Source organism: Pseudorasbora parva, chromosome 5 (genome assembly GCF_024679245.1).
Source record: "Pseudorasbora parva isolate DD20220531a chromosome 5, ASM2467924v1, whole genome shotgun sequence".
NCBI lineage: Eukaryota > Metazoa > Chordata > Actinopteri > Cypriniformes > Gobionidae > Pseudorasbora > Pseudorasbora parva.
In genome coordinates, this window is record NC_090176.1 from 29,041,679 (window position 1) to 29,065,383 (window position 23,705).

General features: G+C 38.6%; 1 protein-coding gene across 4 annotated transcripts in view; it reads right to left on the minus strand.

Moving 5' to 3' along the window:
- Nucleotides 1-892: 892 nt before the first annotated feature.
- Nucleotides 893-23,705, minus strand: part of tmeff2a (transmembrane protein with EGF-like and two follistatin-like domains 2a) — a 102,858-nt gene continuing 80,045 nt past the window's right edge. For 2 of the 4 annotated variants that reach the window (XM_067443817.1, XM_067443819.1), the window contains exons 5-10: nucleotides 19,235-19,331; nucleotides 5,343-5,491; nucleotides 4,955-5,014; nucleotides 4,715-4,838; nucleotides 3,665-3,823; nucleotides 893-1,319 (exon numbers count right to left, since the gene is read on the minus strand). In XM_067443817.1, coding sequence (XP_067299918.1) covers nucleotides 1,223-1,319; nucleotides 3,665-3,823; nucleotides 4,715-4,838; nucleotides 4,955-5,014; nucleotides 5,343-5,491; nucleotides 19,235-19,331 — 686 coding nt within the window. In that variant the 3' untranslated portion in view covers nucleotides 893-1,222. Of the gene's footprint in view, nucleotides 1,320-3,664; nucleotides 3,824-4,714; nucleotides 4,839-4,954; nucleotides 5,015-5,342; nucleotides 5,492-19,234; nucleotides 19,335-23,705 lie in introns of all 4 variants that reach the window. The other 2 variants (XM_067443816.1, XM_067443818.1) reach the window with 1 other exon arrangement.

The following is a 23,705-nucleotide window of genomic DNA, read 5'->3' on the forward strand; positions in this document are numbered from 1 at the left end:
CCAGATGACCTTAAGAGCAGTGTTTCCCAACCACGATCCTGGAGGCACAACAACACTGCACATTTTGCATGTGTCCCTAATACACACCTGATGCTTTGTAATGACGTCTTTAGTAACTTTTATGGACCTTGAGAGAGGAAATGACATTGGTGTCAATGAAGGCCTTTCTGAGCCATCGGATTTCAACAAAGATATCTTTATTTGTGTTCCCGAAGATGAACAGAGGTTTTACGGGTGTCGAACGACATGAGGTAAGTAATTAATGACCGAATTTTCATTTTTGGCTGAACTAACCCTTTAAGGAGCTCAGCTTTCAACTCCTTGATTTAAAAATCTAGGCTTACTGACAGTTGCTAATAAGTTAGAAGCCAGCTGTCTCATTTAAAGGGAAATTAAAAGGTTAGAGTTAGTTAAGTCTCTTATGCTCATCAAGGCTGAATAATTTTTTTATCAAAATAACAGTAAAAACAACAATATTGTTATAACTTAAAAAAACTGATTTTAAATATTCATTTTGTTCTGCTTAATATTTTTGTGGATCCCGTTTTTTACGGGGTTATATGATGAAAAGAATATTCAAAAGAAAATCATTTATTTGAAATGGAATTATTGTAACATTATAAATGTCTTTTACTGTCACATCATTTTAATACATCCTTGCTGAATAAAAGTATTTTTTTAATTAATCTTTCTGATCCTAAACTTTTGAACAGTAGTGTACATGATTGCATTAAAAACAGAAATAATTGTTGAGATTGATTTAGCTGGGCCTCTCGAAGCCTCACTGTGTTTATCTGTGGAACATTATTTTGCCAGTCCTACTAGAATCACCCCAAAAGACCTTCAAGTCAGATCCAAAAGTCATATCATCCACAAAAGAATACAAACTCGGTGCTTTGTGATATAAATTATTTATTTACATTACAGAAAAAGGACCCCATCAAGACAAACAAATTAACTATTGGAAATATTACCCATACATAACCAAATAACAGGACTTGTCCTATCATGGTGTCCTAAAATTCTCTGTTTGTGTCCTGTGCCACAGGTGCAAGGCATCGTGTGTAGAACCCATCGTCCTCCGTTATATCTGCACCATCGTCCTCCGCCCCTCCATCCATCTCATCATCCAGCAGGATGCAGTGTCTCTGTGAGGACGGAGATTGAGTTTTTTTTTAAACTACGTTTCCCATGATTCTCTACTCATGAGCGGTCGACACGCTCAGATGAGGCGTGTGGAGGCGCGCAGGGTGTTTTCGGAGTTGTAGTGCATTGTGTTCTGCTTCTGTCGGTTGATTCTGTTGGTCCGTGGGCACTTCCTGTGGAGGAAGCAAAAGGATGTCCTTATTATACATATAACTTGCTTCCATCTGGCAGCTCTGTTTATTTCTGATCGAAACAATGCCTGGAAGAAAAAAACTCCTACTTTTGCTATAAAACTATCTTGTAATGTTTATTGAGAGTTTGGATGTTTTTTAAAAGAACGTACTATGCAGTATTCATCAGACAGTTTTCCACAGCTATGATTTGAAGCCGCATCACGGCTCACAGACCTTTCAGCCCTGTCCTGTTCTTTCATTGAAGAAGAGACAATAAAGCAACAAATAAATACTGACAACAAAGCTAAATTAACAGTGATTCCTAATGTATATGTTACTGGCCCTTACAGATTTATACTGACAAATACTTTTTGACTACAGTTTTTACAGTATTATTTTGAACATATTTGTCGAAAGTACATTTCATTGTTTTGGGTCGAATTTTGGGTCATTTTTGACATCAAATGGTATTGCAATCTTTATGAGCTGCCCGAGTGAGTACAGCACATTTGTTTAAACAATGAAAAATGGGTTACCAAGAGTTTGATAAGTTTTTGTTTAGAAACATTCTTTATTTTTTACCATTTTATTTGGTACCGTAATTTCATATTTTTAAGTGAAACTACTTTGTGCACTTTTAACTTCTGTTCCTTATATGGCAAGGGTATCGCATGGTGTTATTCAGCAGAAAATATTGTACAGATGTCCTTTTGGGCATACACCAATCAATTCAAACATTTGAGAACGGTCTCATATAATAAAAAAAATGTCTCTGCTCACAAAGGCTGCATTTATTTGAGCAAAGATTCAGAAATGTATAGTGATATTGAGAAGTTCATTACAATTTCAAATGATTATTTTCTATTTGAATATATTTTAAAATATAGTTAATACCTTTAATGCAAATATGAATTTTCAGCATTACTCCAGTCTTTAGTGTCACAGGATCCTTCAGATCATTTTAATATGCTGATTTGCTGCTCAAAAAAACATTTATTTTTATTATCATCAATGTTGAAAACAACTATGCTGCTTAACATTTTTGTTGAATCTGTGATTAATTTTTTTCAGGATTTATAATTTGTTAGGCAAGGCAAGATTATTTATGATGGCACATTTCATACCTATTGGCAATTCAAAGCGCTTTTCATGAATTAATGAAATGAATTAAAATAGTCATAACATATGCATGAGAAATAAGAATACCATGTGTAAGAAATGAAAAATAAAAACAAGGATAATTAAAACAGTTGTAAAGAGATTTTAAAAATTAAAAGGGTGATAAATAGATCCCTATCTGCCTGATTCTCTTCTCTGATATGGAAGAGATGGAGCAGGTTGGCAGTGTCTCCTGGACCTAACAAGTCGGCCCAAGGCGGCCTCCTGTAGGACACGTTACATTTATATAGCGCTTTTCAAGGCACTCAAAGTGGTTTACATAAAGGGGGGATCTCCTCAAACACCACCAATGTGCACCATCCACCTGGATGATTGCAGCCATATTGCGCCAGAATGCTCACCACACATCAGCTGATTGGTGGATCGGAGACAGAATGATGCAGCCAATCAATATATACATGTGGATGATTAGGAGGCAATGATGGACAGGGGCCAATGGGGAGATATGGCCAGAATGCCGGGGTTACACCCTACTCTTTTTTTCCGAAGGACATCGACTGGGATTTTTAATTACCACAGAGTGTCAGGACCTTGGTTTAACATCTCATCCGAAGGATGGTGCTTCTTAGAGTACAGTGTCCCCATCACTATAGTGGGGTGTTAGGACCCACACAGACCACAGGGTGAGCGCCCCCTGCTGACCTCACTAACACCTCTACTAGCAGCAACCTAATTTTTCCAGGAGGTCTGCCATCCAGGTACTGACCAGGCTCAACCCTCTTAGCTTAAGTGGGAAACCAGTCTTACAGGGTGATATGGCTGCCGGTGATAAATAGAAAGATAAAAAAGCATTTATTTGAAATATAAATAATAAAAAAAGCCCAAACTTTTGAACAGCAGTGTAAGACTGAAGACAATCTCTGGTTTAATGATCTATCCATCACTTCTACTGATGATCTATGAACATATTGAAAAGACTCCCTTATCTGATGTATTTTGCAGTAGATGGGTAGTATTATTTAGTGTTACTAGTGATTTCGATTTCACTACGACACATCCTTTAACAATGACCTTTAACAGAGTGTAAAAAGACACCTGCTGGCAGGACCTCTCACTATAAAAAGCTGTGAGTGTGTGTGATCTACACAGGAGGTAGCTGTCCTCTGCTTTCCTTCGCAGCAGTACAACGTGTGTGATATAATGCTGTGGTGTGTGTTTATACTCACCGGGTGATACACAGCACCACTACACATATGATGGCCACTTGCAGAGCCCCAATGACAGACGCGATGAGGACGTAGCGGAGCTTCCCAGAGCCAGGCACCACGTACAACACGTTATACTCCTTAGTGTCACACTGCGGACCGCTGAATCCCGAGTGACAGCTGAAGAAAGAAACACAGCATTATGGACTTGCTAGATTAGTTGGATTTATTCAGGGTGTTTTAAAGTGTTAACAACGTCTCTGTAATATCGCAATTCACACACACACGTCTGGTTCACTATCTTTGTGGGGACTCTCCATAGACATAATGTTTTTTATATCGTACAAACTGTATTTTCTATCCCCCTACACTGCCCCTGCCCCTAGACCTACCCCATCACAGGAAACATTCTGCATTTTTACTTTTCTCAAAAAACTCATTCTGTATGATTTATAAGCCTTTTGAAAAGTGGGGACCGCTGGCTGGTTCCCACAATGAAGGTGATCTCAGGTTTTAATATCCTTATAGGGATATTTGGTCCCCACAATGTAATATAAACAAGGGACCCCCCCCCCCCCCCATTTGTGGGGGACAATTCCAGTTTTAATATTTCTGTTTTAGTTTATTATCTATAGAGATGAGTTGTAGATTGACTTTACTGAAAAATGAGACAATTAACCAATGCATGTTTGGGAATCTGTTTGCATACCAATGAAAAACTTGGGCTATTACAGTTAAGTAAATATAAAACAATAAAAAATGTATTACTTGAATTAATATCAAACAAACAAACAAAATGGAGGGAACCTTTTTTAGCTTGTGCCAAGAAAAATAAAATCCACTTTCATTTAGTTGAACTTGATGTACTAAAATGACAATCTAAAACTGAAGACATCGTTGAGGCAGATCTTATGCGGTTTGAACACTAGGGGGAGACAAAGGTCTGTGATATAGAGATACATACACAATCTTGAGAAGCAGTGTGCCTAAACACACACACTCATACACAATGCATTTTTCTAGATGGGATACGCTTGAGTGATCAGACACATCATGGGTGTCTGTGTGTACCTGCAGGATGGTGTTGAGAGCATGTTGGGATATTCACAGTCTCCGTGAACACAATAGTTCTTATAGTGCTCAGGGCAGGGGATGTACAACCCTCTCGCCACCTCTGAAACCTCAGGCTTCTCCTCTGTATTTCAAAAACAGGCACACACAAGTTGGTCAAAGGCTGGAATCCAAGGGTCTCATCAGAACCACAGGATATACATGTTAAAATCATATTTTTCTCATTAAGCACTCACTCACCTGTGTAGTCTGTCCTGGCATATTGTCCATCTCCTGCTTTGGTGCCTGTAATCATGTCGCCTACAGGATAAGAAATGAATTCAGATGGTAAAAAAAACAGATCTGCCTCAGCCAGTCTGCTGGTTATATAATAAAATGTGTTTTATGTTTTCATTTGTACACTGTCATTTTGAAGATGATAGTTGAGCTATATTCTGCTATATTCCAGAGACTAATGATCATATGAACATGAATGATTGTGATTATGTAACAGTGATTTATAATGTTCATCTTTACATGTGTTCTCTCTTGTTGTCTTATGCAAATTCGATGGAAGAAGACGTAACAATGTAAGAGATGAATGTATTATATAAAGCAATCATAAATGATTTCAAAACGGTCTTCTTACCCTGACAGTGACCCAGGAACTTGACCTCGATTCGTTCCTGCCGCTGACAGGACGCCTCTTTTACCTGGCAGGGGTTGTCATAGGAACGGCCGTCTGACGCACACACAGGGTTAAAACTAATGTGGGAGCAGTCGATGTTACAGACACACCTGTGTGGTGAGAAACAGCACAGTAAATGCCAATTACTGACAAATCAAAGACCGTGAAAAAGATCATTAAACAAGTGTCACACCTTGTTTGATCAAGCTGTCAGCTAAGAATAACACTTCAGACATGCAAACTGGGGACTCAAGAGTAATTGCTGGAGGGGTTTCAGTGTTTCACTTCTGATACTGAAGCAAAATCTTTAATGGCCTCTTTGGAAATAAGGCATCTTTTTTGGCATTTTACCAATTTTTATTAAGATTAATTAGGAGAAAGAGGACAGGAAATGATTGGGGGGAGGAAATATCCAAGAAATGTCACAATTCAGATTTAAACGCCGGCCGGCCAAATGAGCAGTGCTCAACCTTTCTTTGCAGACCCAAGAATCTTTGCAGATTTCCTGATTTAGTTTTTATTCTCAAGTTCAATTCAGTTCAATTCCAATTCATCCGGCTATATATTGGTTATAATGTCCATTTTTTTTACATGAAAGTTATTCTCTATTTTCTAATGCTGGAAATTTTAAAGGCCATTGTTTCACACCAGTAACTCTTTTTGAATTCAAATAATTTAGAAGTTTCATAATTAGTTTTGACAATCAGGCTACATAGAGTTATTATTTTGTGGTATTTTACATTGTTACTGTATGTTACAGTAGACGTGATTAAAAAAAGTTTTAATATTTAAGGTTGCCTTAAAAAGTCAGTAAAGTCCGAAGCAAGAAACAAACTACAGCAACGCCTTATGGCAACAATAACTCAGTCTGACCGCAGATAAAAATAAATGGTAAATACCGGTAAATGTCTGTTAAGTGATTCCTTACAAAAGCCACATGAAGGTGGCATGATAGCTGATGTAACATAAAGGATCAGATTTAGGATGGCCAATACCGATCAGTTTAAACTAATTCTTAATCAGCCCAGACCTTGATCCTTAAGATTGGTTCTGGACGTCCCTTAAACTTATTTATACACTACTGTTCAAAAGGTTGGTAAGACTGTTATTGTTTTTGAAAGAAGTCACTTTTTCTCGACAAGGCTGCATTTATTTGATCAAAAATACAGAATTTATTATAGGTATACAGTCAAACCAAAATGCATTCAGCCACCTTCAACAATTTCTCACATTACTACAGTTTATCCGCTATAGTTTAGGAAATGGTAATAAAATATGAAAATTAATGAGTTAAACTGTGTCAGAACAAATTCATCTTGATATCATCAGATAACTTTGATAGAAAGGTATGTAATGGATTACAATCAACCAATCAGCTGTCAGCTGTTCAATTTAAATACACAATTAGAGAATACCAATTTAGGTCGACCAATCAATGCTTCATTTTGTTTAGTCTGTGGTGTAAAAGGCAGAGCCGGACAGTAGTGGAGTATTTTTACTTTCCACTCAAGTACATTTTTCAAGTATATACTTTGACATTCTTTTACTTTGGAAATGTTTACTTCACTACATTCCAAAGCATAATATATAATGTCATACTTTTATAGCACTACATTTCATAAATAAAAGTGTTTTTTGTTGTTTTTGTTTTTTTACCTTTACATTAAACATATATTACTTTCTTACTTGTACTCCAAAGTAAAATACAAATAAACAAATAACTTCAGTTAAAATATACAGCACTACATTTTTTATGTAATTAAGTATTAAATGATATTCAATATGAAACGCAGTGCAGTAAAAAGTCCAATATTATGTTTTGGAATGTTGTAAAGTAAAAAATTTCCAAAGAAGAAAACCGATAAAGTACATTAAAAAAATAAAATTACTTGGAAAGTAAAAATACTCCACTACTGTCCGCCTCTGGTAAAAGGTTGCATTAGCAATAAAAAAAAAAAAACAGTCAGGTATAATAAATTAGAATAATTTCGGTCCCAAATTTGTATCGTTTTACTGGAAGTCCACTGTATGAAGAATTTTTGGATATGATTTGTCACAGTTTACTTTATTTTGCTATCCTCACTTACATAAATGAACTCTAGTGTCCTGCACCCACTGATAAAAGATTATATCTGGTGTCTGAATAATTCTTGGTTTGGCGATATTTTAAAATGTAATTGATTCCTGTAATGGCAACGCTGATATTTCAGCATCATCACTTCAGTCTTCAGTGTCTCATGATCCTTTAGAAATCATAATAAGCTGATTTGGTGTCAATAAACATTTCATATTATTATCATCAGTGTTTTATTTTGGTTGAATAAAAAAAAATATATATAATGTAAAAGAAAAGTATAAAGAACATCACAACAAAGTGTGTCCTCAAAACAACACCTGTCAGGAATGGACAGTTTTAAGTATTTAGTGTATTCTAGTGTTGCTGGTAGTTTCAGTCAATCACACGAACACCACTTGTTTTTATGCCTACAAGAAAATTGCTTTTGTAAGAGCCAGTTCTGCAAAAGGGTGAACATTACGATTTTAATGTACACCTCTCCATCATGTATGAGTGTGTTAAGCTCAGCATTTTCACAGGTGTCCTGTGAGACCACAGCGCTGCAACATACAGATTACAATGGTAAAAAATACAAGCCTCCTTACAAAAGGTCTGCATCAGCGGGAACGGTAACCTCGCATAAACATTAACTGACATTCATAATTGCCCATTTGGCTTGAGGCTGGATGAATTACCATTAGAAACAGATTAACACTAACATCAACAGCATTTTTATGATGTGTCTGCTCTATAAATGTTGATAAGGGTGTCAAGATTGCAAATGTAATGAGTAAAGTCTTTTTTCATCTACTCGGATCAGCGCGAAGCTAGATGGGAAAGCTCGGGAATGAATGTGGATGGATTGAACTGGATGCAGCAGTGATTTTCAATCTATAGCACATTCTTGAGTCTATCATCTCAGGAGCTTAATGACTAGCACAGAGGATTGGCTTAGCAACCAAAGCGCTGCGAACACATCAGTGGAGAATAATACAACGCTCTGTTTCAAACAAGAAATGATGAGTTTCAGTGCTTTGATGTTCCTTCGCTCGTTTTAATGGCTGCTCTTATTCACATACCTTCATTAGTGACGGTAATGAGCGCTTATGTGCATGTGCGTATGCACGGATGAAAGGCTATGCGCTTTTGAGAAGGAGACAAAGACGCATTGAATACAGGACTAAGTTTCTGACATTTGCGACAAGCATTGCAACACATGCAGCCTTTGTATTCGTGTGTGAACTAGTCATTCATTTCTACGAGAGAAAACTAGTCATCTAGTCTTCACTGAGGATGTTATGTGAGCTTATTTGGTATATTAGTATTACCCAGAGGAGTTGATATACAGAGATCTGTCATGGCACATGCCGATAGGTAAGGATTAATGCTGCGTACCAGGCAGGTTTTTGAGCCTGTAAGTTACGACTTCAAACCACGACTCACGACTTTGTAGCATTCCTGGCAAAGTCACGGCAAACTGCCTGAGCGCAAGGAATTGGAGCTAGTTGTAAACAAAGCATGGCGGACCGTACGGGGCTTATGCTCATTTACAATCATTTATTTCGCCAAAGGTGCTTACTCCTTGCTTATTTGAGGGAAACAGAGGAAAAAAAATGGTATATGAAGCAAGAGAAGCTGCTATTATACCTTTTATTTTACATTGACTTTCATAAACGCTGCATCCGTAGGTGCTGCCACTGTTGTTTCGCGGGCAATGTGATGTCAGAACTCATAACTGGGAGTATATCGATCTAGTACGAGTTCACGGGTGGGAAGTCACAGGTTTGACTGCTGTTGCAATGCACTTTCATGGGTAGAAGGTTGAAAAAACACGGGTTACGGGTAGAGCTTAGATCGGGCTCAAAAATATTTTGTATAATATTACATTTTTTTGTTTTGTTTTGTAGAAAGTCTTTCATGAAGTGAATTTTGTTTTGTATAAACTGCATCTTAATTTTAATAAAGGTTTCTTCGGCCAATTACCTGGATTTAATAAATAAGAAGCAAATGGCAGACTATAATTGTGACAAGTCGCTGAAGTCGCTTTCATTTTGCTCATGAACTGGAGCGAGTCTCATAAATAAACCGAAACTCAGCAGGCTACTTGCCATCAACTTGAAACATAAGAAATATGTGTATGAAAAGCTTGAAAAATCCACTTTTAAACAAAATGATTCGAAATGAAAAGATTTAGTTAAGAAAAGTGCACCGTTCACAAGCAGCTCTTGGGCGTTTCGATTCAGAATGCTGCGCTCTATCACTGCATGCTGTGAGTTTAACGCAAATTTTTAGACTAATCCTGACTTGCGCAACTTTGTAGCCTACACATTTGCTTCTTAGTTGTAGTATTAATTCTTACTTTGATAAAAAAATATACATTATTTTTGATTATGGCATAGATTTCTGCTCACCCAATTAGGCTAATAAAGCAGTAATAAAATGCTTGATCAAGGGCCCAGCCCGAGGATAGTGCCGGAAAATCTTGGCCCGTCCTTGGTCAGGGAATCTAAACTCTAGTTACAGGTTGCTGGAATGCTGCATTAATTTAATTGCAGTCATATCATTCTCTTTTGTGCACTGCTGAATCCAGTGAGCCTGCTCCTCAACATTCAAATACTTGCCTATCATTTGCACTAGCAGTTTGCAGCGTACTTTCAGAAACCCTTCACCTTCCCCAGCTCCACCTGTATAGATCTGCTTTGGGGTGATTCATGTAAGCTTGCTGTTAAACTCGAGTTATTTTACTTGAGCTCCACGTTTTTAGAATGCCATGTCATGTGCGACATGCTACAAAAGTGAGAAGCAAGTGCAACTGTTAAAGACACTCATCTAGCGTGTTTACATTAAAACAATTGAAAAGTAGTGCTGTGTTTTAGCAACCCCTTACTTGTTCACTGCAGCTTTTGTGTGTGTATTGGCAGTGGAAAGTTCCGTACTTGCTCTGCAGAAGCAGATCTATTCCACCAAGACCAAACACATTAACATTGTCATATTCATTACAATGCCAAACTCTCAGAGAGTTGTCATGACATAAATGAATTTATGGTGTGTATCTTCAGCATTCAGGTGTTTCTGCTGTAGTTTCTCCCTAAAGTGTGTATGCGTCATCTGTGTGCCACTGCATGAACATGTTGAGCAGAAATGACAATTAAACTGCTGTCCCCAGTCACTTCTCGCTGCAGCAAACAGACGACAGTATAATTATAAATCTGTCATTATTTTATGTTTCTTTCTTCAACTTTCCTTTTTAATATTTCCACCCTTCCAGTGAGCTTTATTGGAGTAAAGAGCCGTTTTGTATTCTGGAACTACTGGAATAATGTGAAATGACTACAAATATGAGATAAAAATATCTGTTTTAAATAGAGACGTTGACTGAATTGAACTATGGTATAAAGTCCGCTCAAAGGCAGCTTTGATTGTTTGCCATTGAGATTGAGATGCTAATTGAGATCTGTAATGCACTGTAAAGGCCCAGAGAACGTTTAATGTGAGATAAATCAAACAGGCACGATGATACTGAGATGTATTTATTGTGAAGCACTATGGTCACACAAACAAAGGAACACACGCACACACACACATTTGCTCTGCACTGTGACCGTCTGTAGTGGTCATAAAGGCTAATGTGTCTTCAGAGCATGAATATTTAATATCGCCTCTCACGTTCTCTAGACACATACACTGCAAATGCACTGCGTCAATAACACACACACACACACACACACACACACACACACACACACACACACACACACACACACACACACACACACACACACACACACACACACACACACACACACACACACACACACACACACAGACACACACACACACACACACACAACAAAGATTTCCAATAGCAAATCAAGTAATAATGGCTTTGCGAGTAAGTCAAACTGAAGGGATGAGATTTCCTTAAAAATTCAGGTTGTTTGGAAGGTTGCTTCTGTATGCGTGTGAGCGTGTGTTTATCTTGTTGAGTGAGGGGATATGTCGTATTGATTTGTAAGAGCCATGTGGTTTCTCTGTTATCTAAACTTTTCCAGCATGGCCTGTGGGCTTCCTGTCTGTCCAGCTGCCCTTTACTCACACACGTTTATCTCTCTCTCTCTCTCTCTCTCTCTCTCTCTCTCTCTCTCTCTCTCTCTCTCTCTCTCTCATGATGAGAGAGTCTTTACTTGTTGACAGAGTGACAGAGTCTTTACTTGTTTTCTATCTATCTATCTATCTATCTATCTATCTATCTATCTATCTATCTATCTATCTATCTATCTATCTATCTATCTATCTATCTATCTATCTATCTATCTATCTATCTATCTATCTATCTATCTATCTATCTATCTTGAAAAAATGTTATACTATAAAAAATGAGTGTAAAAACTGTAAACAAAATAAATAAATAAATGTGTTAATAGGTTAACAGTTTCCATACTAGGGTGGGATTTCAGCTGAACTGGTTTGGGGGGGAAAACACATGTACACTATAGTATAATTCAGCTTGTGGAAAGGCTACTTCTGATGAACTTCTTCATGATTCTTCATGTGAACAACCTCTTTTACAACCTTCGTAGTTGTCAGTACCGTATATGTTAAATGTACAAAATATATTTTAGAAGCAGTATGTTTTGGATTTAAAATTGTAATTTACAGTTTTACACTGTAAAATGTAAATATGTTTATATTTTACTGTATTTTTAACCACTTCAGCTCTGCAGCATATTTCAAATAATTATGACGTATGCAAATTTGGCCCCAAATGTAGGCTGCAGGAAAGACTAAGAACATTATTTGACATATTCAGTAGATTTACAGAAAATAAAGTGCTCTTTAAACATATCAGCGGAATACAATTTCGGTTTGTCTGTCCACGGTAAAAGTAAAAAAAAAGGCAAAGATTATTGTGCCGATGCTAGTAAAATCGACATAATGAATATGTAAAATAATGTTCTTTAAAACATTTTTTGTTTTTGTTCTTATTTTGATAAATGTCTATGCTTTACTACTTCCAGCTGTTCATCCAAAAAGATGAAGGAGATATTGTATGGTATGCATCCTAACAACCATCTGCAACAGTGATACATTTTGACTTTAAATGTGCAAAACTCACATTCGATTAATTTAATCATAGGCATTTCAAGATTAATGGACCATCACATTAGACCGTGTCAGGAGATCCATCCCATCCATCCATCCATCCATCCATCCATCCATCCATCCATCCATCCATCCATCCATCCATCCATCCATCCATCCATCCAACAACATGTTAACAGAAATGAAATTGTATCTTTCTTGCTTTCTCTCTATAACACACACACACACACACACACACACACACACACACACACACACACACACACACACACACACACACACACACACACACACATAATGGTACAATTTATACCATTTTTTATACTGTACAAACTGTATTTTCTATCCCCTTACACTACCCCTGCCCCTAAACCTACCTATCACAGGAAACATTCTGCATTTTTACTTTCTCAAAAAAGCATAATTTAGTATGTTTTTAAAGCTATTTGAAATATGAGGACATTTGGAATGTCCCCATAAACCACATTTATAGTGTAATACCAGTGTAATATTCATGTAGTTATACAAATTTGTGTCATCATAAACCACATAAACAGGCTCACACACACACACACACACACACACACACACACACACACACACACACACACACACACACACACACACACACACACACACACACACACACACACACACACACACACACATTTTTGTGAAATGTGGGGACATTCCATATAGGCGTAATGGTTTTTATTTTCTAGACTGCTATTGTTTTCAGTTTGACTTACTCTACATTTTCGATCTTCCTACACTACCCCTGCTCCTAAAATTATCCATCACAGGAAACATTCTGCATTTTTACTTTCTCAAAAAAACTCATCCTGTATGATCTACCAGCATTTTGAAAAATGGGGACATGGGTAATGTTCTCATATTTCACCCTCTCCTTGTAATACCTATGTCATACCAATGTCATTATACACATTTGTGTCCTCATAAATCACATAAACAGGCTCACACACACACACACACACACACACACACACACACACACACACACACACACACACACACACACACACACACGCACACACACACAACAACAACAGCCAAACAAATCCAGTCCTTGTCACTGTTCAAATTAGTGCACAAACACACACAGACATGTTATTAATGCAGATTATAGCACTGATTTTATTTATAATCTTTCATCTCATTTTTTCAGTAATCCTTTCAAATGACGCAGGACGATGGAAAAATGGAGCGTGACTAAAAAAAGAAGGACTGCTGATAGAGGTAGAGTATTTTTTGGTGGAGGAACAGTGAGGTGAGTGAGTCATCTGCAGTCAAGTGTATCAGAGCGAGCGGCCTGTCATGGGACCATCCCTACGACTCAGGCATAAATGCCTCAAATTGTGCTGATATCTCTGAGGAGGGAGAGGCCGGGCTGTTTCATTCTGATGCCTCCAAACACCCCAGCTCTCCAGCCAGTGCTTGTTGAATCTTTAGTGAATCTACAGGCTGTCTTTGCCAAGGCCGATATATAATTCCCCTCAGACGCCCTGAGAGAGATAGGCAGGAGGGAGGAAGAGAGGTTCTTCTTCTATTAAGATTAAAGGGTAGTCTCGTTCACTCTTGCTGACAGTTTGAGCTGTTCACTGATACCCAGGGCAACGAAAACCTCCTCTACACATCCATGCGTGGATTTTAAATATATAATGTGAGTCATGATTTTTTCACATGTTTACAACTCAAATAGATTCTCTAGAAATTATAAACATATATCATTGAATATAGCATAATGCTTTTGTAAGAAGAGCAAAGGGACTGCATATGGTGGTTTTCTGCTTATTTTTTATGAGTTCTCAGAGATGGAGCGCCGGAGCTAAGTGGCCATTCATCAACAGAGATGAAATTGTCATAATTGGCCTTGTTTCTTGCTCATTTATCTCGGGTATGTTCTTAGAGTTCATATTAAAACAACTTAGATTCTTGAAGTATGTGGACGAATCTCATAAATTGCCCTATAGTGTCCCATATATTGTCCATATCATGCTATCACAGTACCAACAAATCAAACTTCCAAAATCTCTTTGTTACTGACCAGAGAAAGCTGCCATTCACTACCATGCAAAAGTTTAGGGACAGTAAGATTTTTTTTAATAGGACACATTAAATTGATCAAAAGTGACTGCAAAGACATTTACAGTGTTACAAAAAAATATTATTGAAATAAATGCTGTTATTTTAAACTTGAATCAGGAAAACTGCATCATGATTTCTACAAAAATAATAAGAAGCACAATGTTTTGTCACGTGTTTGCTCTGTTTTGGCTTAGTTTCGTTGTTTTACGTCTGTTCCTGTTTGCCTGTGTGCCCATTAATTTGACCCATTTTCCTAGTGTGTTTGATTAATCCTTCCGTGCACCTTTTGTTTGTTAATTACCTCATTTAGTCTCTATATAGACCCAGTTTTGTTCAGTTCTTTGTCCAGTCTCATCTTTGTTAAAGTGGATTTGTTTTATCATGTTTCTGCCCCGTATCCTTTGGATTACTGAATAAAAAGACTATTTCCGTTCCATGCGCTCTATGTACAGGCATCCGTGACAGAAGACCGGACTCAAACAGTAGTTCATTTAGCTGCATTTTTCTTCCCTCCTCTTTTTTGTGTTTTTTCTCTCCACGGACCTGCCTGCTATCCATCTTCTGTGCCTGGATCAGGGAGGCCGTCCAGTGGAAGACCACACCTGAGACTTCATCCATCTAGCGTGCCAAATGCACTACCTGTGCCAAATGCACTAACCTGAGCGAGTGGTCTAAGGCCTGCCTTCTATTGGACAGTCCAAGGGAAAATTTCACAGTTTGTAAAGTGGGTGCATGCGTGTAATGGAAGGCCTTTTACCATCTGCTTGGCCAAGTTAAACATCGCTAGCCCCCCTCCGCACCCAGAAACAAGCAAGCCACCAACCAAAACTTTTTTGACCATAGACCGTAAAAAAAATATGGACGACGCAACTTCATCCGTTTCCGCTGACAAGAATTGAAGCTTCCAGATGCCCCCGCACAGTGCTAACATCTTCGGACCGAGTCTGCGCAGTAGAGAGCAGGAAGTACAGCTGCGATATCAAAAGCCCACCCACAATCTCACAGATGCAGAACAATTAATTATGTTGGTGTCAAATAAATTGTTATAGAAATTTAGAAATTAAAGCTAAAGCTCCAATCTGCTACCAGAAAAGTCTGTTAGTCCCTCAGTGACAACTTCCCACAGAGAAGCTGTCAATCTCAGCTGTCAATTATGACGTCACACCCCGTTTATTTAGCATCAAATAACTAAATACAACTAAACTTATTTCAAAAACCAACACTTGAAATGAAATAATCGACATAAAAACTGCCTACAATGACATAAACTAACTTTGTGGAAAAATATGTGAAGTGTAATTTGATTGTTTAGTTTGTCTCGCAAATAGTTTGCCCCCATTTGCACTATTGGAAAATATGGAGGGGCGGCTATACTGAGACCGGCCACCTGGGGGCGATCGAAGAGCGGGGGCTTCAGTTATTTACAGAAGTGCCGCAGGCCTGATTGTGACAGAGATTACACATGAGCCCACTACAGGTGGAGTGCCCAAGCCTGCAGCGAGCGAGAAGCCAGAGTCAGAGCATCCCAGAGAGTCTGATGAGGTGTGTGTGTGTGCCGCCTACATCGACCGTTGCCATGTGGCTGCTTGTGGAGTTCAAGGACGCTGCCCTGTAATTCCCATTCCCTCGTCATGCCCAACCCTGATTGTCCTATATCTTCATTGGTTTCTCTCTCCCACCTCCTCTACCAAAGCCAGCCAGTGCATCGGCCCAGCCTTTGATGGTTCTCTCCAGCTCCCCTACTCATCCATCCACTCAGCTGCACTGCAGTGTATGTATGTGCAGTTGATCTTCCATTCACCAGCTCCATCCTGGCAAAATGATCCCGTGGCTCCATGTCAGTCCTCCCGAGCCCTTGACTCCACCTCAACCCTCCTTTGTCACTTCAGCATCTTCATGGCTGCTAGTTCTCTCAGCTCCACTGTGGTTCATCTGTCCTTAGACTCCAGGCTCCCTTGTCACCACGCCCCGACTTGGTCAGGCATCGACACCTAGGTCCACTACTCTGGCCGTGCCTTGTCCCTCCATCCCTCTGACTCTATCAGGCTCCTCCGGCTACAACCCGGCCTGCCGAGTATCCATCTCAACCTCAGCCCCGGAAGCCTGCAGGTTCACCTTGGCCCTCTGGTGTCACCTTGGGTCTCTGTCTTCTCTATTCCATCTAGGACTCCTCCATCTCCATCAATCACTGCCATGGTATTGTCAAGGGATTCTCCACCATGGCTCCTGCCTCCCTCAATGCTGCCATGGGCCTACTTCCTGGCTGGCCTCTGGGCCAAAGTATATAATAATATAATATTTTTTTTTAAATGAAAGATTGTTTTGGTAGATAAGAATATCTAAAGTCCTTCAAAGCCATTTAAAACTGCATTGAGTTGGACCTTCAACACGTTTGGCACTGAAGTCTATTCTTTAAGGGGGGGGGGGGGGGGGTGAAATGCTGTTTCATGCATACTGAGCTTTTTACACTGTTAAAGACTTGGATTCCCATCCTAAACATAGACAAAGTTTCAAAAACTAAGTTGGACGTTTGATGGAGTATTTCTGTGTCAAAAATACTCCTTCCGGTTTCTCACAAGTTTCGGAGAGTTTTTTTCGAGTATGGGTCGACTTGACGTTACTAGAGCGGAAGGTCCTTGTACGGGTAGGGTACGCGCGCTTGACTAGAGCGAGAGAGGAAATGCACGCCCATACACTCCCACCGCGCTCCACTTTATTCCTATGGGTGACATCAAGTGACTTCAACGCTTCAGTACAGCAAGTCACTGCTGTCAGGACTTCACCAAATCATACCAAACAAGTGTGTTTTTGAGGGAGCGGTCCCAGCGATAAAGGTTCGGTCCTGCTTTGGAAGCAGCCGGTGAGTAAAACTGCTTCAAATGTCTATGCTGTTGTCGCGTGAGTAAACATCAGTAAACGACACGATCACGTGCTTCGTCATTCAAATGCGCTAACGGACTCCATTGTTTGTATAACGTTAGACTAGTCTGACGTGTAAAACCGTTTTGCTTGCTACTGCTAAGGTTTAGTCGCATATAATAGTCCATAAACCGAATCATGTCATCATAAACTGCGAGTAAACAAACACAAATGTTGACAGGCCCCTAAATACAGTACATACCACAGAGACGGACGTCCTGCTGCTGCTGTTTCTCCTGTTCAATTTATTTCAGCCTCCAAATCTGATTCTGGATCATATATATATTAGCTGAGATCGATAGCGATGGGCTTCTCCACGCTTGAGGACGTCATTGCTTTGCGCCCTCGTCATTCTTTAGCTCCGCCCACACGATACGCCTCCAGGCGCTCGTTTTTTCCGGAAAGACTCAGTACAGCCCATATTTCTTTTATAAATATAATAAAACTAAAGACTTTTGAGATATGAAGGATGCAATACTACTCTATAGGTACTCAAGATTGACAAGAGATTGACTGAAACTGAGTGTTTCACCACCCCTTTAAGTGGATGTGTTAAAGGTCCCGTTGTTCCCGATTCCATCTTTCAAACTTTAGTTAGTGTGAAATGTTGCTGTTAGAGCATAAATAATACCTGTAAAATTATAAAGCTCAAAGTTCAATGCCAAGCGAGATATTTTATTTAACAGAAGTTCCCTTTCAAAGCCTACAGCGAACGGCCGGTTTGGACTACAGCAGGAAGTGCAGGGATGTAATGACGTCACTAGAACCGTTTTTTGACTAACCCTCCGCACACAAGAACACGCAAAATAAGGGGCGTGGTCTTGTTGCTCTCCCACGTGGAGAAGAGTGCGCATTCAGCGCTTGCATCTCCCCGTTATGGTAAAAGGCGGGACCTTTCCGGGCAAAGTGCGCTAAGCTGCTGTCCAGTCACAACACGGGAAGCGCTGGCCCACACTGTAAACATAATCAAAGCTTCGAAAACACGCGAAGAACAGGACCTTTAAGTTAACCCATGTTTCTCCCGTCATTCCTTTGGATAACTGAATTAAAAGACTATTTCCTAGCATTATTCATCTTTGTGCTATCTATACACAGCCACCCATGACAGTTTGCAAATGTCATAATAATAGGAATTGTTTCTTGGGCACCAATTCAGCATATTAAAATTATTTCTGGAAGATCATGTGACTGAAGACTGGAGTAATGATGTTTTGTCATTAAAGGACCCCATTCTTTTGAACAGATTCAGTAAAAACTGATTGACATATATTTTTCCTACAATGAAAGTGTATGGAAACCAAGTCATTTTTTGAATGACTTAAATTTCAGTCAGTTCCTCACATACATTTCAATATGCTCCAGAACAATTAAGTCTAGTACATTTATACAGTATACAGAGTTTTTAACAGCCTTGGGTCCTCATCAGCCTTTTAAATTAATGTATTAGAGCAGTGTGATCATTCACTGTCAACCGTAAAATATCTCTCAGTGTTCTGTAGGAGAAATTGAGTCATACAGGTTTGGAATGCTATAACGCTGAGTAAATGATGACAGAATTTTCTTTTTTTAAATTCACTAAATAAACGCTTGGCAGAACATCTTTCATTTTTATCCTGTTTAGTTTGTTTTATTCTATATTAGTTCACCTACAGTTTGTTTCTATGCTTACCAGACATCTTCTGCATCAACGTCACACTCCGCCCCAAACTGGCAAATGTCACAGGTGGAAGTCTCCTTCTGTCCATTCTCTGCCGAACCCTCGTTCCCTGCTTGAACACACAAAGACGAGACAAGCCAGCATAAGCTATTAAAGGTCTGAAAAATATATTACTTGGGGCAAGATGTGTAAGCAATCACAGTCTCTCTCTCTCTCTCTCTCTCTCTCTCTCTCTCTCTCTCTCTCACACGCAAACATTCATGAATAGATGGAGAGGCAGAGGACAGACATAATTCTCATTCTGTCTTTGTCTCTGGCTCTCATGAGAAGTTCAAATCCCCCACTGATCTTTCCTCAGCCTCGCCCCTCATTTCATCATGATGATTTCTGATATGCAGCTCCTGCTCCCTGGCGATAGAGGCTTCCCAGGAGCCGAAGCTTAAAGCCCCTCGCTATCGCATATCTGCCCTCATCAGTGGACGGGGAAAAGCAATCCTGTACGCCATGGAATTTAAATTACGTCTCCTTCTCAGAGGATCATCGTTCCCCTTTGGATCCTGACCCTCCATTATGAGGTGCTATTTTTAAAACTTAGACCGCAAAGACAGAGAAATGAGAAAAGAAAGGCAGACGGATAAAAGGAAGAACGAAAAGTAAAAAGAAAGAAACATACTAAGAACAATGTTTCAGTCACAGGTATTTCAGTCATTGGATTCTTTTCTTTCAGTTGTGTAGATGGCTGCCACGAATTCAAAATTCAATTCAGCAGTACTACATGAGAAACAGTACAAATTATTTTATACAACAGTTCAACAAACTGTTAATATTAATTAATTTGAAGTCTAACAACATAAAGTTGAATAACTTACATTTTAGATAGTGGCATTTTGCTCCACCATTAAAATAGTTCTAAACAAGTAGTGTCTTGTTGCTAAATGAATCAGTGTTCTGACAAATCTATGGAGTTTATTATTTAATTATTCACATATAGTCTTGTTTTGTTGTTATCCTGAATAAGTTAGTATTCAATGCTCGAATTATTTAAAAACAGCCACAATTTTTTTTTCCTGAGCAAATCAGTGATTTGAGCAAAATGCTTGAGGGAATGATTCAAAGACTCACAGACCCACAAAAAGGTCACTTGTCTACGGGCATCGTGATAAAACCTGCAGAGCCACTAAAATGCCCACCACTAAAACACAGACTGACAGTCTGTCTGGAAGCACAAAAACAGACAATTGGAGAGACACAAACAATTCAAGTTACAAGGGAATCAATGGTCAAATAAATACATGTACCTCCAAAACTGATAAGTAAAGATATATTTTACTTTATTTTAATTACTTTATGTGAAGACAATGGCTACCATTAACATCACAAGCATGAGCTAAAACACCAAGTTTTGTTCCAAACACATCTCTTTTCCAGCATTATGACCAGAGCTGATAAACCCAGTGCCCAGCTTCTCCCTGAGGTGTGGTTGCATGGACTCAAGGGTCTGGAAATGAGAGACATGTTAGAGGGAAGGGGCAGTAACGGTTATCTCCAGCTTTAGATGGACCGTCTGAATCGATTTTCCCTGACCAGAATCGCAATCGATCACCAAATGCCTCCCCATTCATCTGGAACCGCTAACAAAAAAATCCTGCTTCTGGCCCTGTTTAAGAATATCTATGATACACTGTGTGTGTGAACACCCAAGGTCATTGATTGATTTGATATATTCTTTTGTGGATAATGGCAGAACAAATCGTTGTTGTTGTTGTTGTTGTTGTTGAAGAATCTTTAAAGTGATTTAAATGTCTTTGCATTACATTAAAATATAGCGATCTGATCTCATACTGAGCCGAGGAATATGATTTGCTTTAAATGGTAGATGGAAAGGAAATACTCAAATGAACAGAAGACAGATGGTGAGTGTCCAAAAAAATGGCTCTTAATGGGACAAACCTACTTGTGCAGAAACTAAGGAGAAAGGTGGGGATGGATTTAGGGCACAACATGGGCTGTCAGACAGATGATGAATGAAGCCACCCATCTCCTGCACAGTGTATGGAAACTGACCTTCACAACAAATAGCAAGAATGAATGTAGCATTCCAGTCTGGGGCGGAGGAACTGCTTATGAACTGAAATCACATCACCAGAAGTGAAAAATGCGGCAAGCGACTGGACGGAAAATATAATTTTCTTAATCAGAATTTTTGCCTTGTTTTCCAGTGAAAAACATACCAGCAACAAATTAGATTTGACTAAAGTGGTCACGATATAACTAAATTCATGGCCATTAATTCATAGGAACAAGTCACATTTCACATCTATTGCATTTGATTTGGCTGAATGGCAGGGATTATTGCACAGGCAATTCAAAACAACTACCGGCCTGACCTCAAGCCATGGGCTAACCAATTTAAATTTATGCCCACAATATATGTGGGGCTCCACAACCAAGACCGCATAAAAGGTTTATATTCACAATTTACACTGTTTTAAATTATAAATACAACTCTAAATAATAAATTGGTTCACTTATAAACAGGATTGTTTTTCAGTATTTTTTTCGCTTTACCCCATTTGCACTAAATGCTTTTAGATAAATTGTATTGCTTCATTCATGAGCATGAGATGAAAATGAATCTTGAGTGGTCATCCTGGCAATGTACACAATGCATGAATAGTTGGATGATAACTCCTGGGTCATCTAACAAAAAGCAGCTTAGATGAACATGTGCACATTTGCATTTGTGAAATGGAAAGAGTTTTTATCAACAGAGACAAACATTTGGTGAAACAATGAGAATCATGAGACTCTATTCGTTAAGCTCTCCTGGGGCTCTAAAAGGTCACACTTTATCATGTATTGTGATGAACATGTTACTGAAATGCAATGTTCTATTTGCCTACTATGTAAAACCAAATGGGTAACGGAAGCAAAGTCTACATCCCATATTCTCCCTGAAGAGATACCACCACACAAGAACACGATGAGCTTTTAAGGGACGGAAAGGTCAAGTGAATCTCCACAGATGGTGAGGACACATTACATCTTTGAATCAATAGAGAATGTAGGAAGCATAATGCTTACATTGGAAAGATGATAGCCTGAAAGAGGATCTTTGGATTTTCACTGATCTCTACGAGCTAATGATGCTTCTTCTATGCGGTGAATGTGACATTTAAGCATTACGCATGATCCACGGAATCGTCTTAACACTTACTTTCTCGAGAGAATCTCTGAGTGACATCCCCAGCCCCTTTGTATCGCACTAACATGCTTTTTTTTCTGGAATGACTGAATCATAAAGTGTTTGTTCCACAAAATTAGGGATGTGCATGAGTAATTGACTAGAGCTCAATCCACATAGCTAGGTAATAAAAACCAAAAATAAAGAGCTTTTACATGTGCATCGTTGTAATGGTACTTTTCATTTCAAATTGTTTAATAAGCTATGGGTATCGGAGTAAACAATGTTATTTTTAAAAATGTTATTTTTTTGTTTATTTGAAAATACCATTATTGCTAACTTAGTACAATATACAAATAATACAAATTTCATGTATGCTTTAATATTCTTTTAAACGTATTTAGCTTTCAGAGGATCACTCATATCTTATTTAGTAGTTAACTTTAACACAGATGATGTTCTCAAAATGGAGCACTTGTCCCATGACCAAAAAGAGGGCTCTGTGTGATTTCCATAATGCAGAAAACTCAGAATCCAGTCATACAAATAGAATTTACAGTATATTGCGGAATGTCGCAGAATTTGGCAAATTTACACTTTAAGCATTTAGCATTAGCATCTGTGAATATTAAAGCTGAAAAAGACTATAAGCTATTTAAATACGAAATCTCCACATTCCCTGGTTGAATGAGTGCCGCAGACGAGCAGTTTCATCTATAAACATACTCAAGCATGTGAGATGCTCGTGCTTATGGTGTTTTTAGCTTCTGTAATTTCACTATATAAGGACATGAATTTATGGATTTAATCTCCACACCTGCTATGAGAGTCACTTAACCAGCATTTCATAATTTCATTGGATAAAGCAAGCTATCATCATATTATATGAAAAAAGAAACCCTAGATTAACACATTATCACTTGTTCACGCACCTGCAGCGTTTTTGACAGAGAAAACTGAATTAAATAATTAAATAAAAAGCATAAAATACATAGGCCTACACTAAATATTTTCACTAAAATAATTTCCAAATTGAGATGACATAACGAAAATAAACTGAATCCGTTTGAAGCTTTGAACAACTGGAATTATTTTTTCCCCCGTAATAAAAATAGCAGGCCTACCTCAATCCACACCTTGACTGGTTTTTAATTGTTAAAAAGTAACATGTCTAAGTGATGTGTTAGTCTGGAGCACAGCTTGTTGACAGTTAGACCCGCAGAAAAAAGCCTTAACAGTAATTATTTACTTTCGTCTGTCTCCGCGTGCGAGCCTTGAGGCTCCGCGGATCCTCATCTG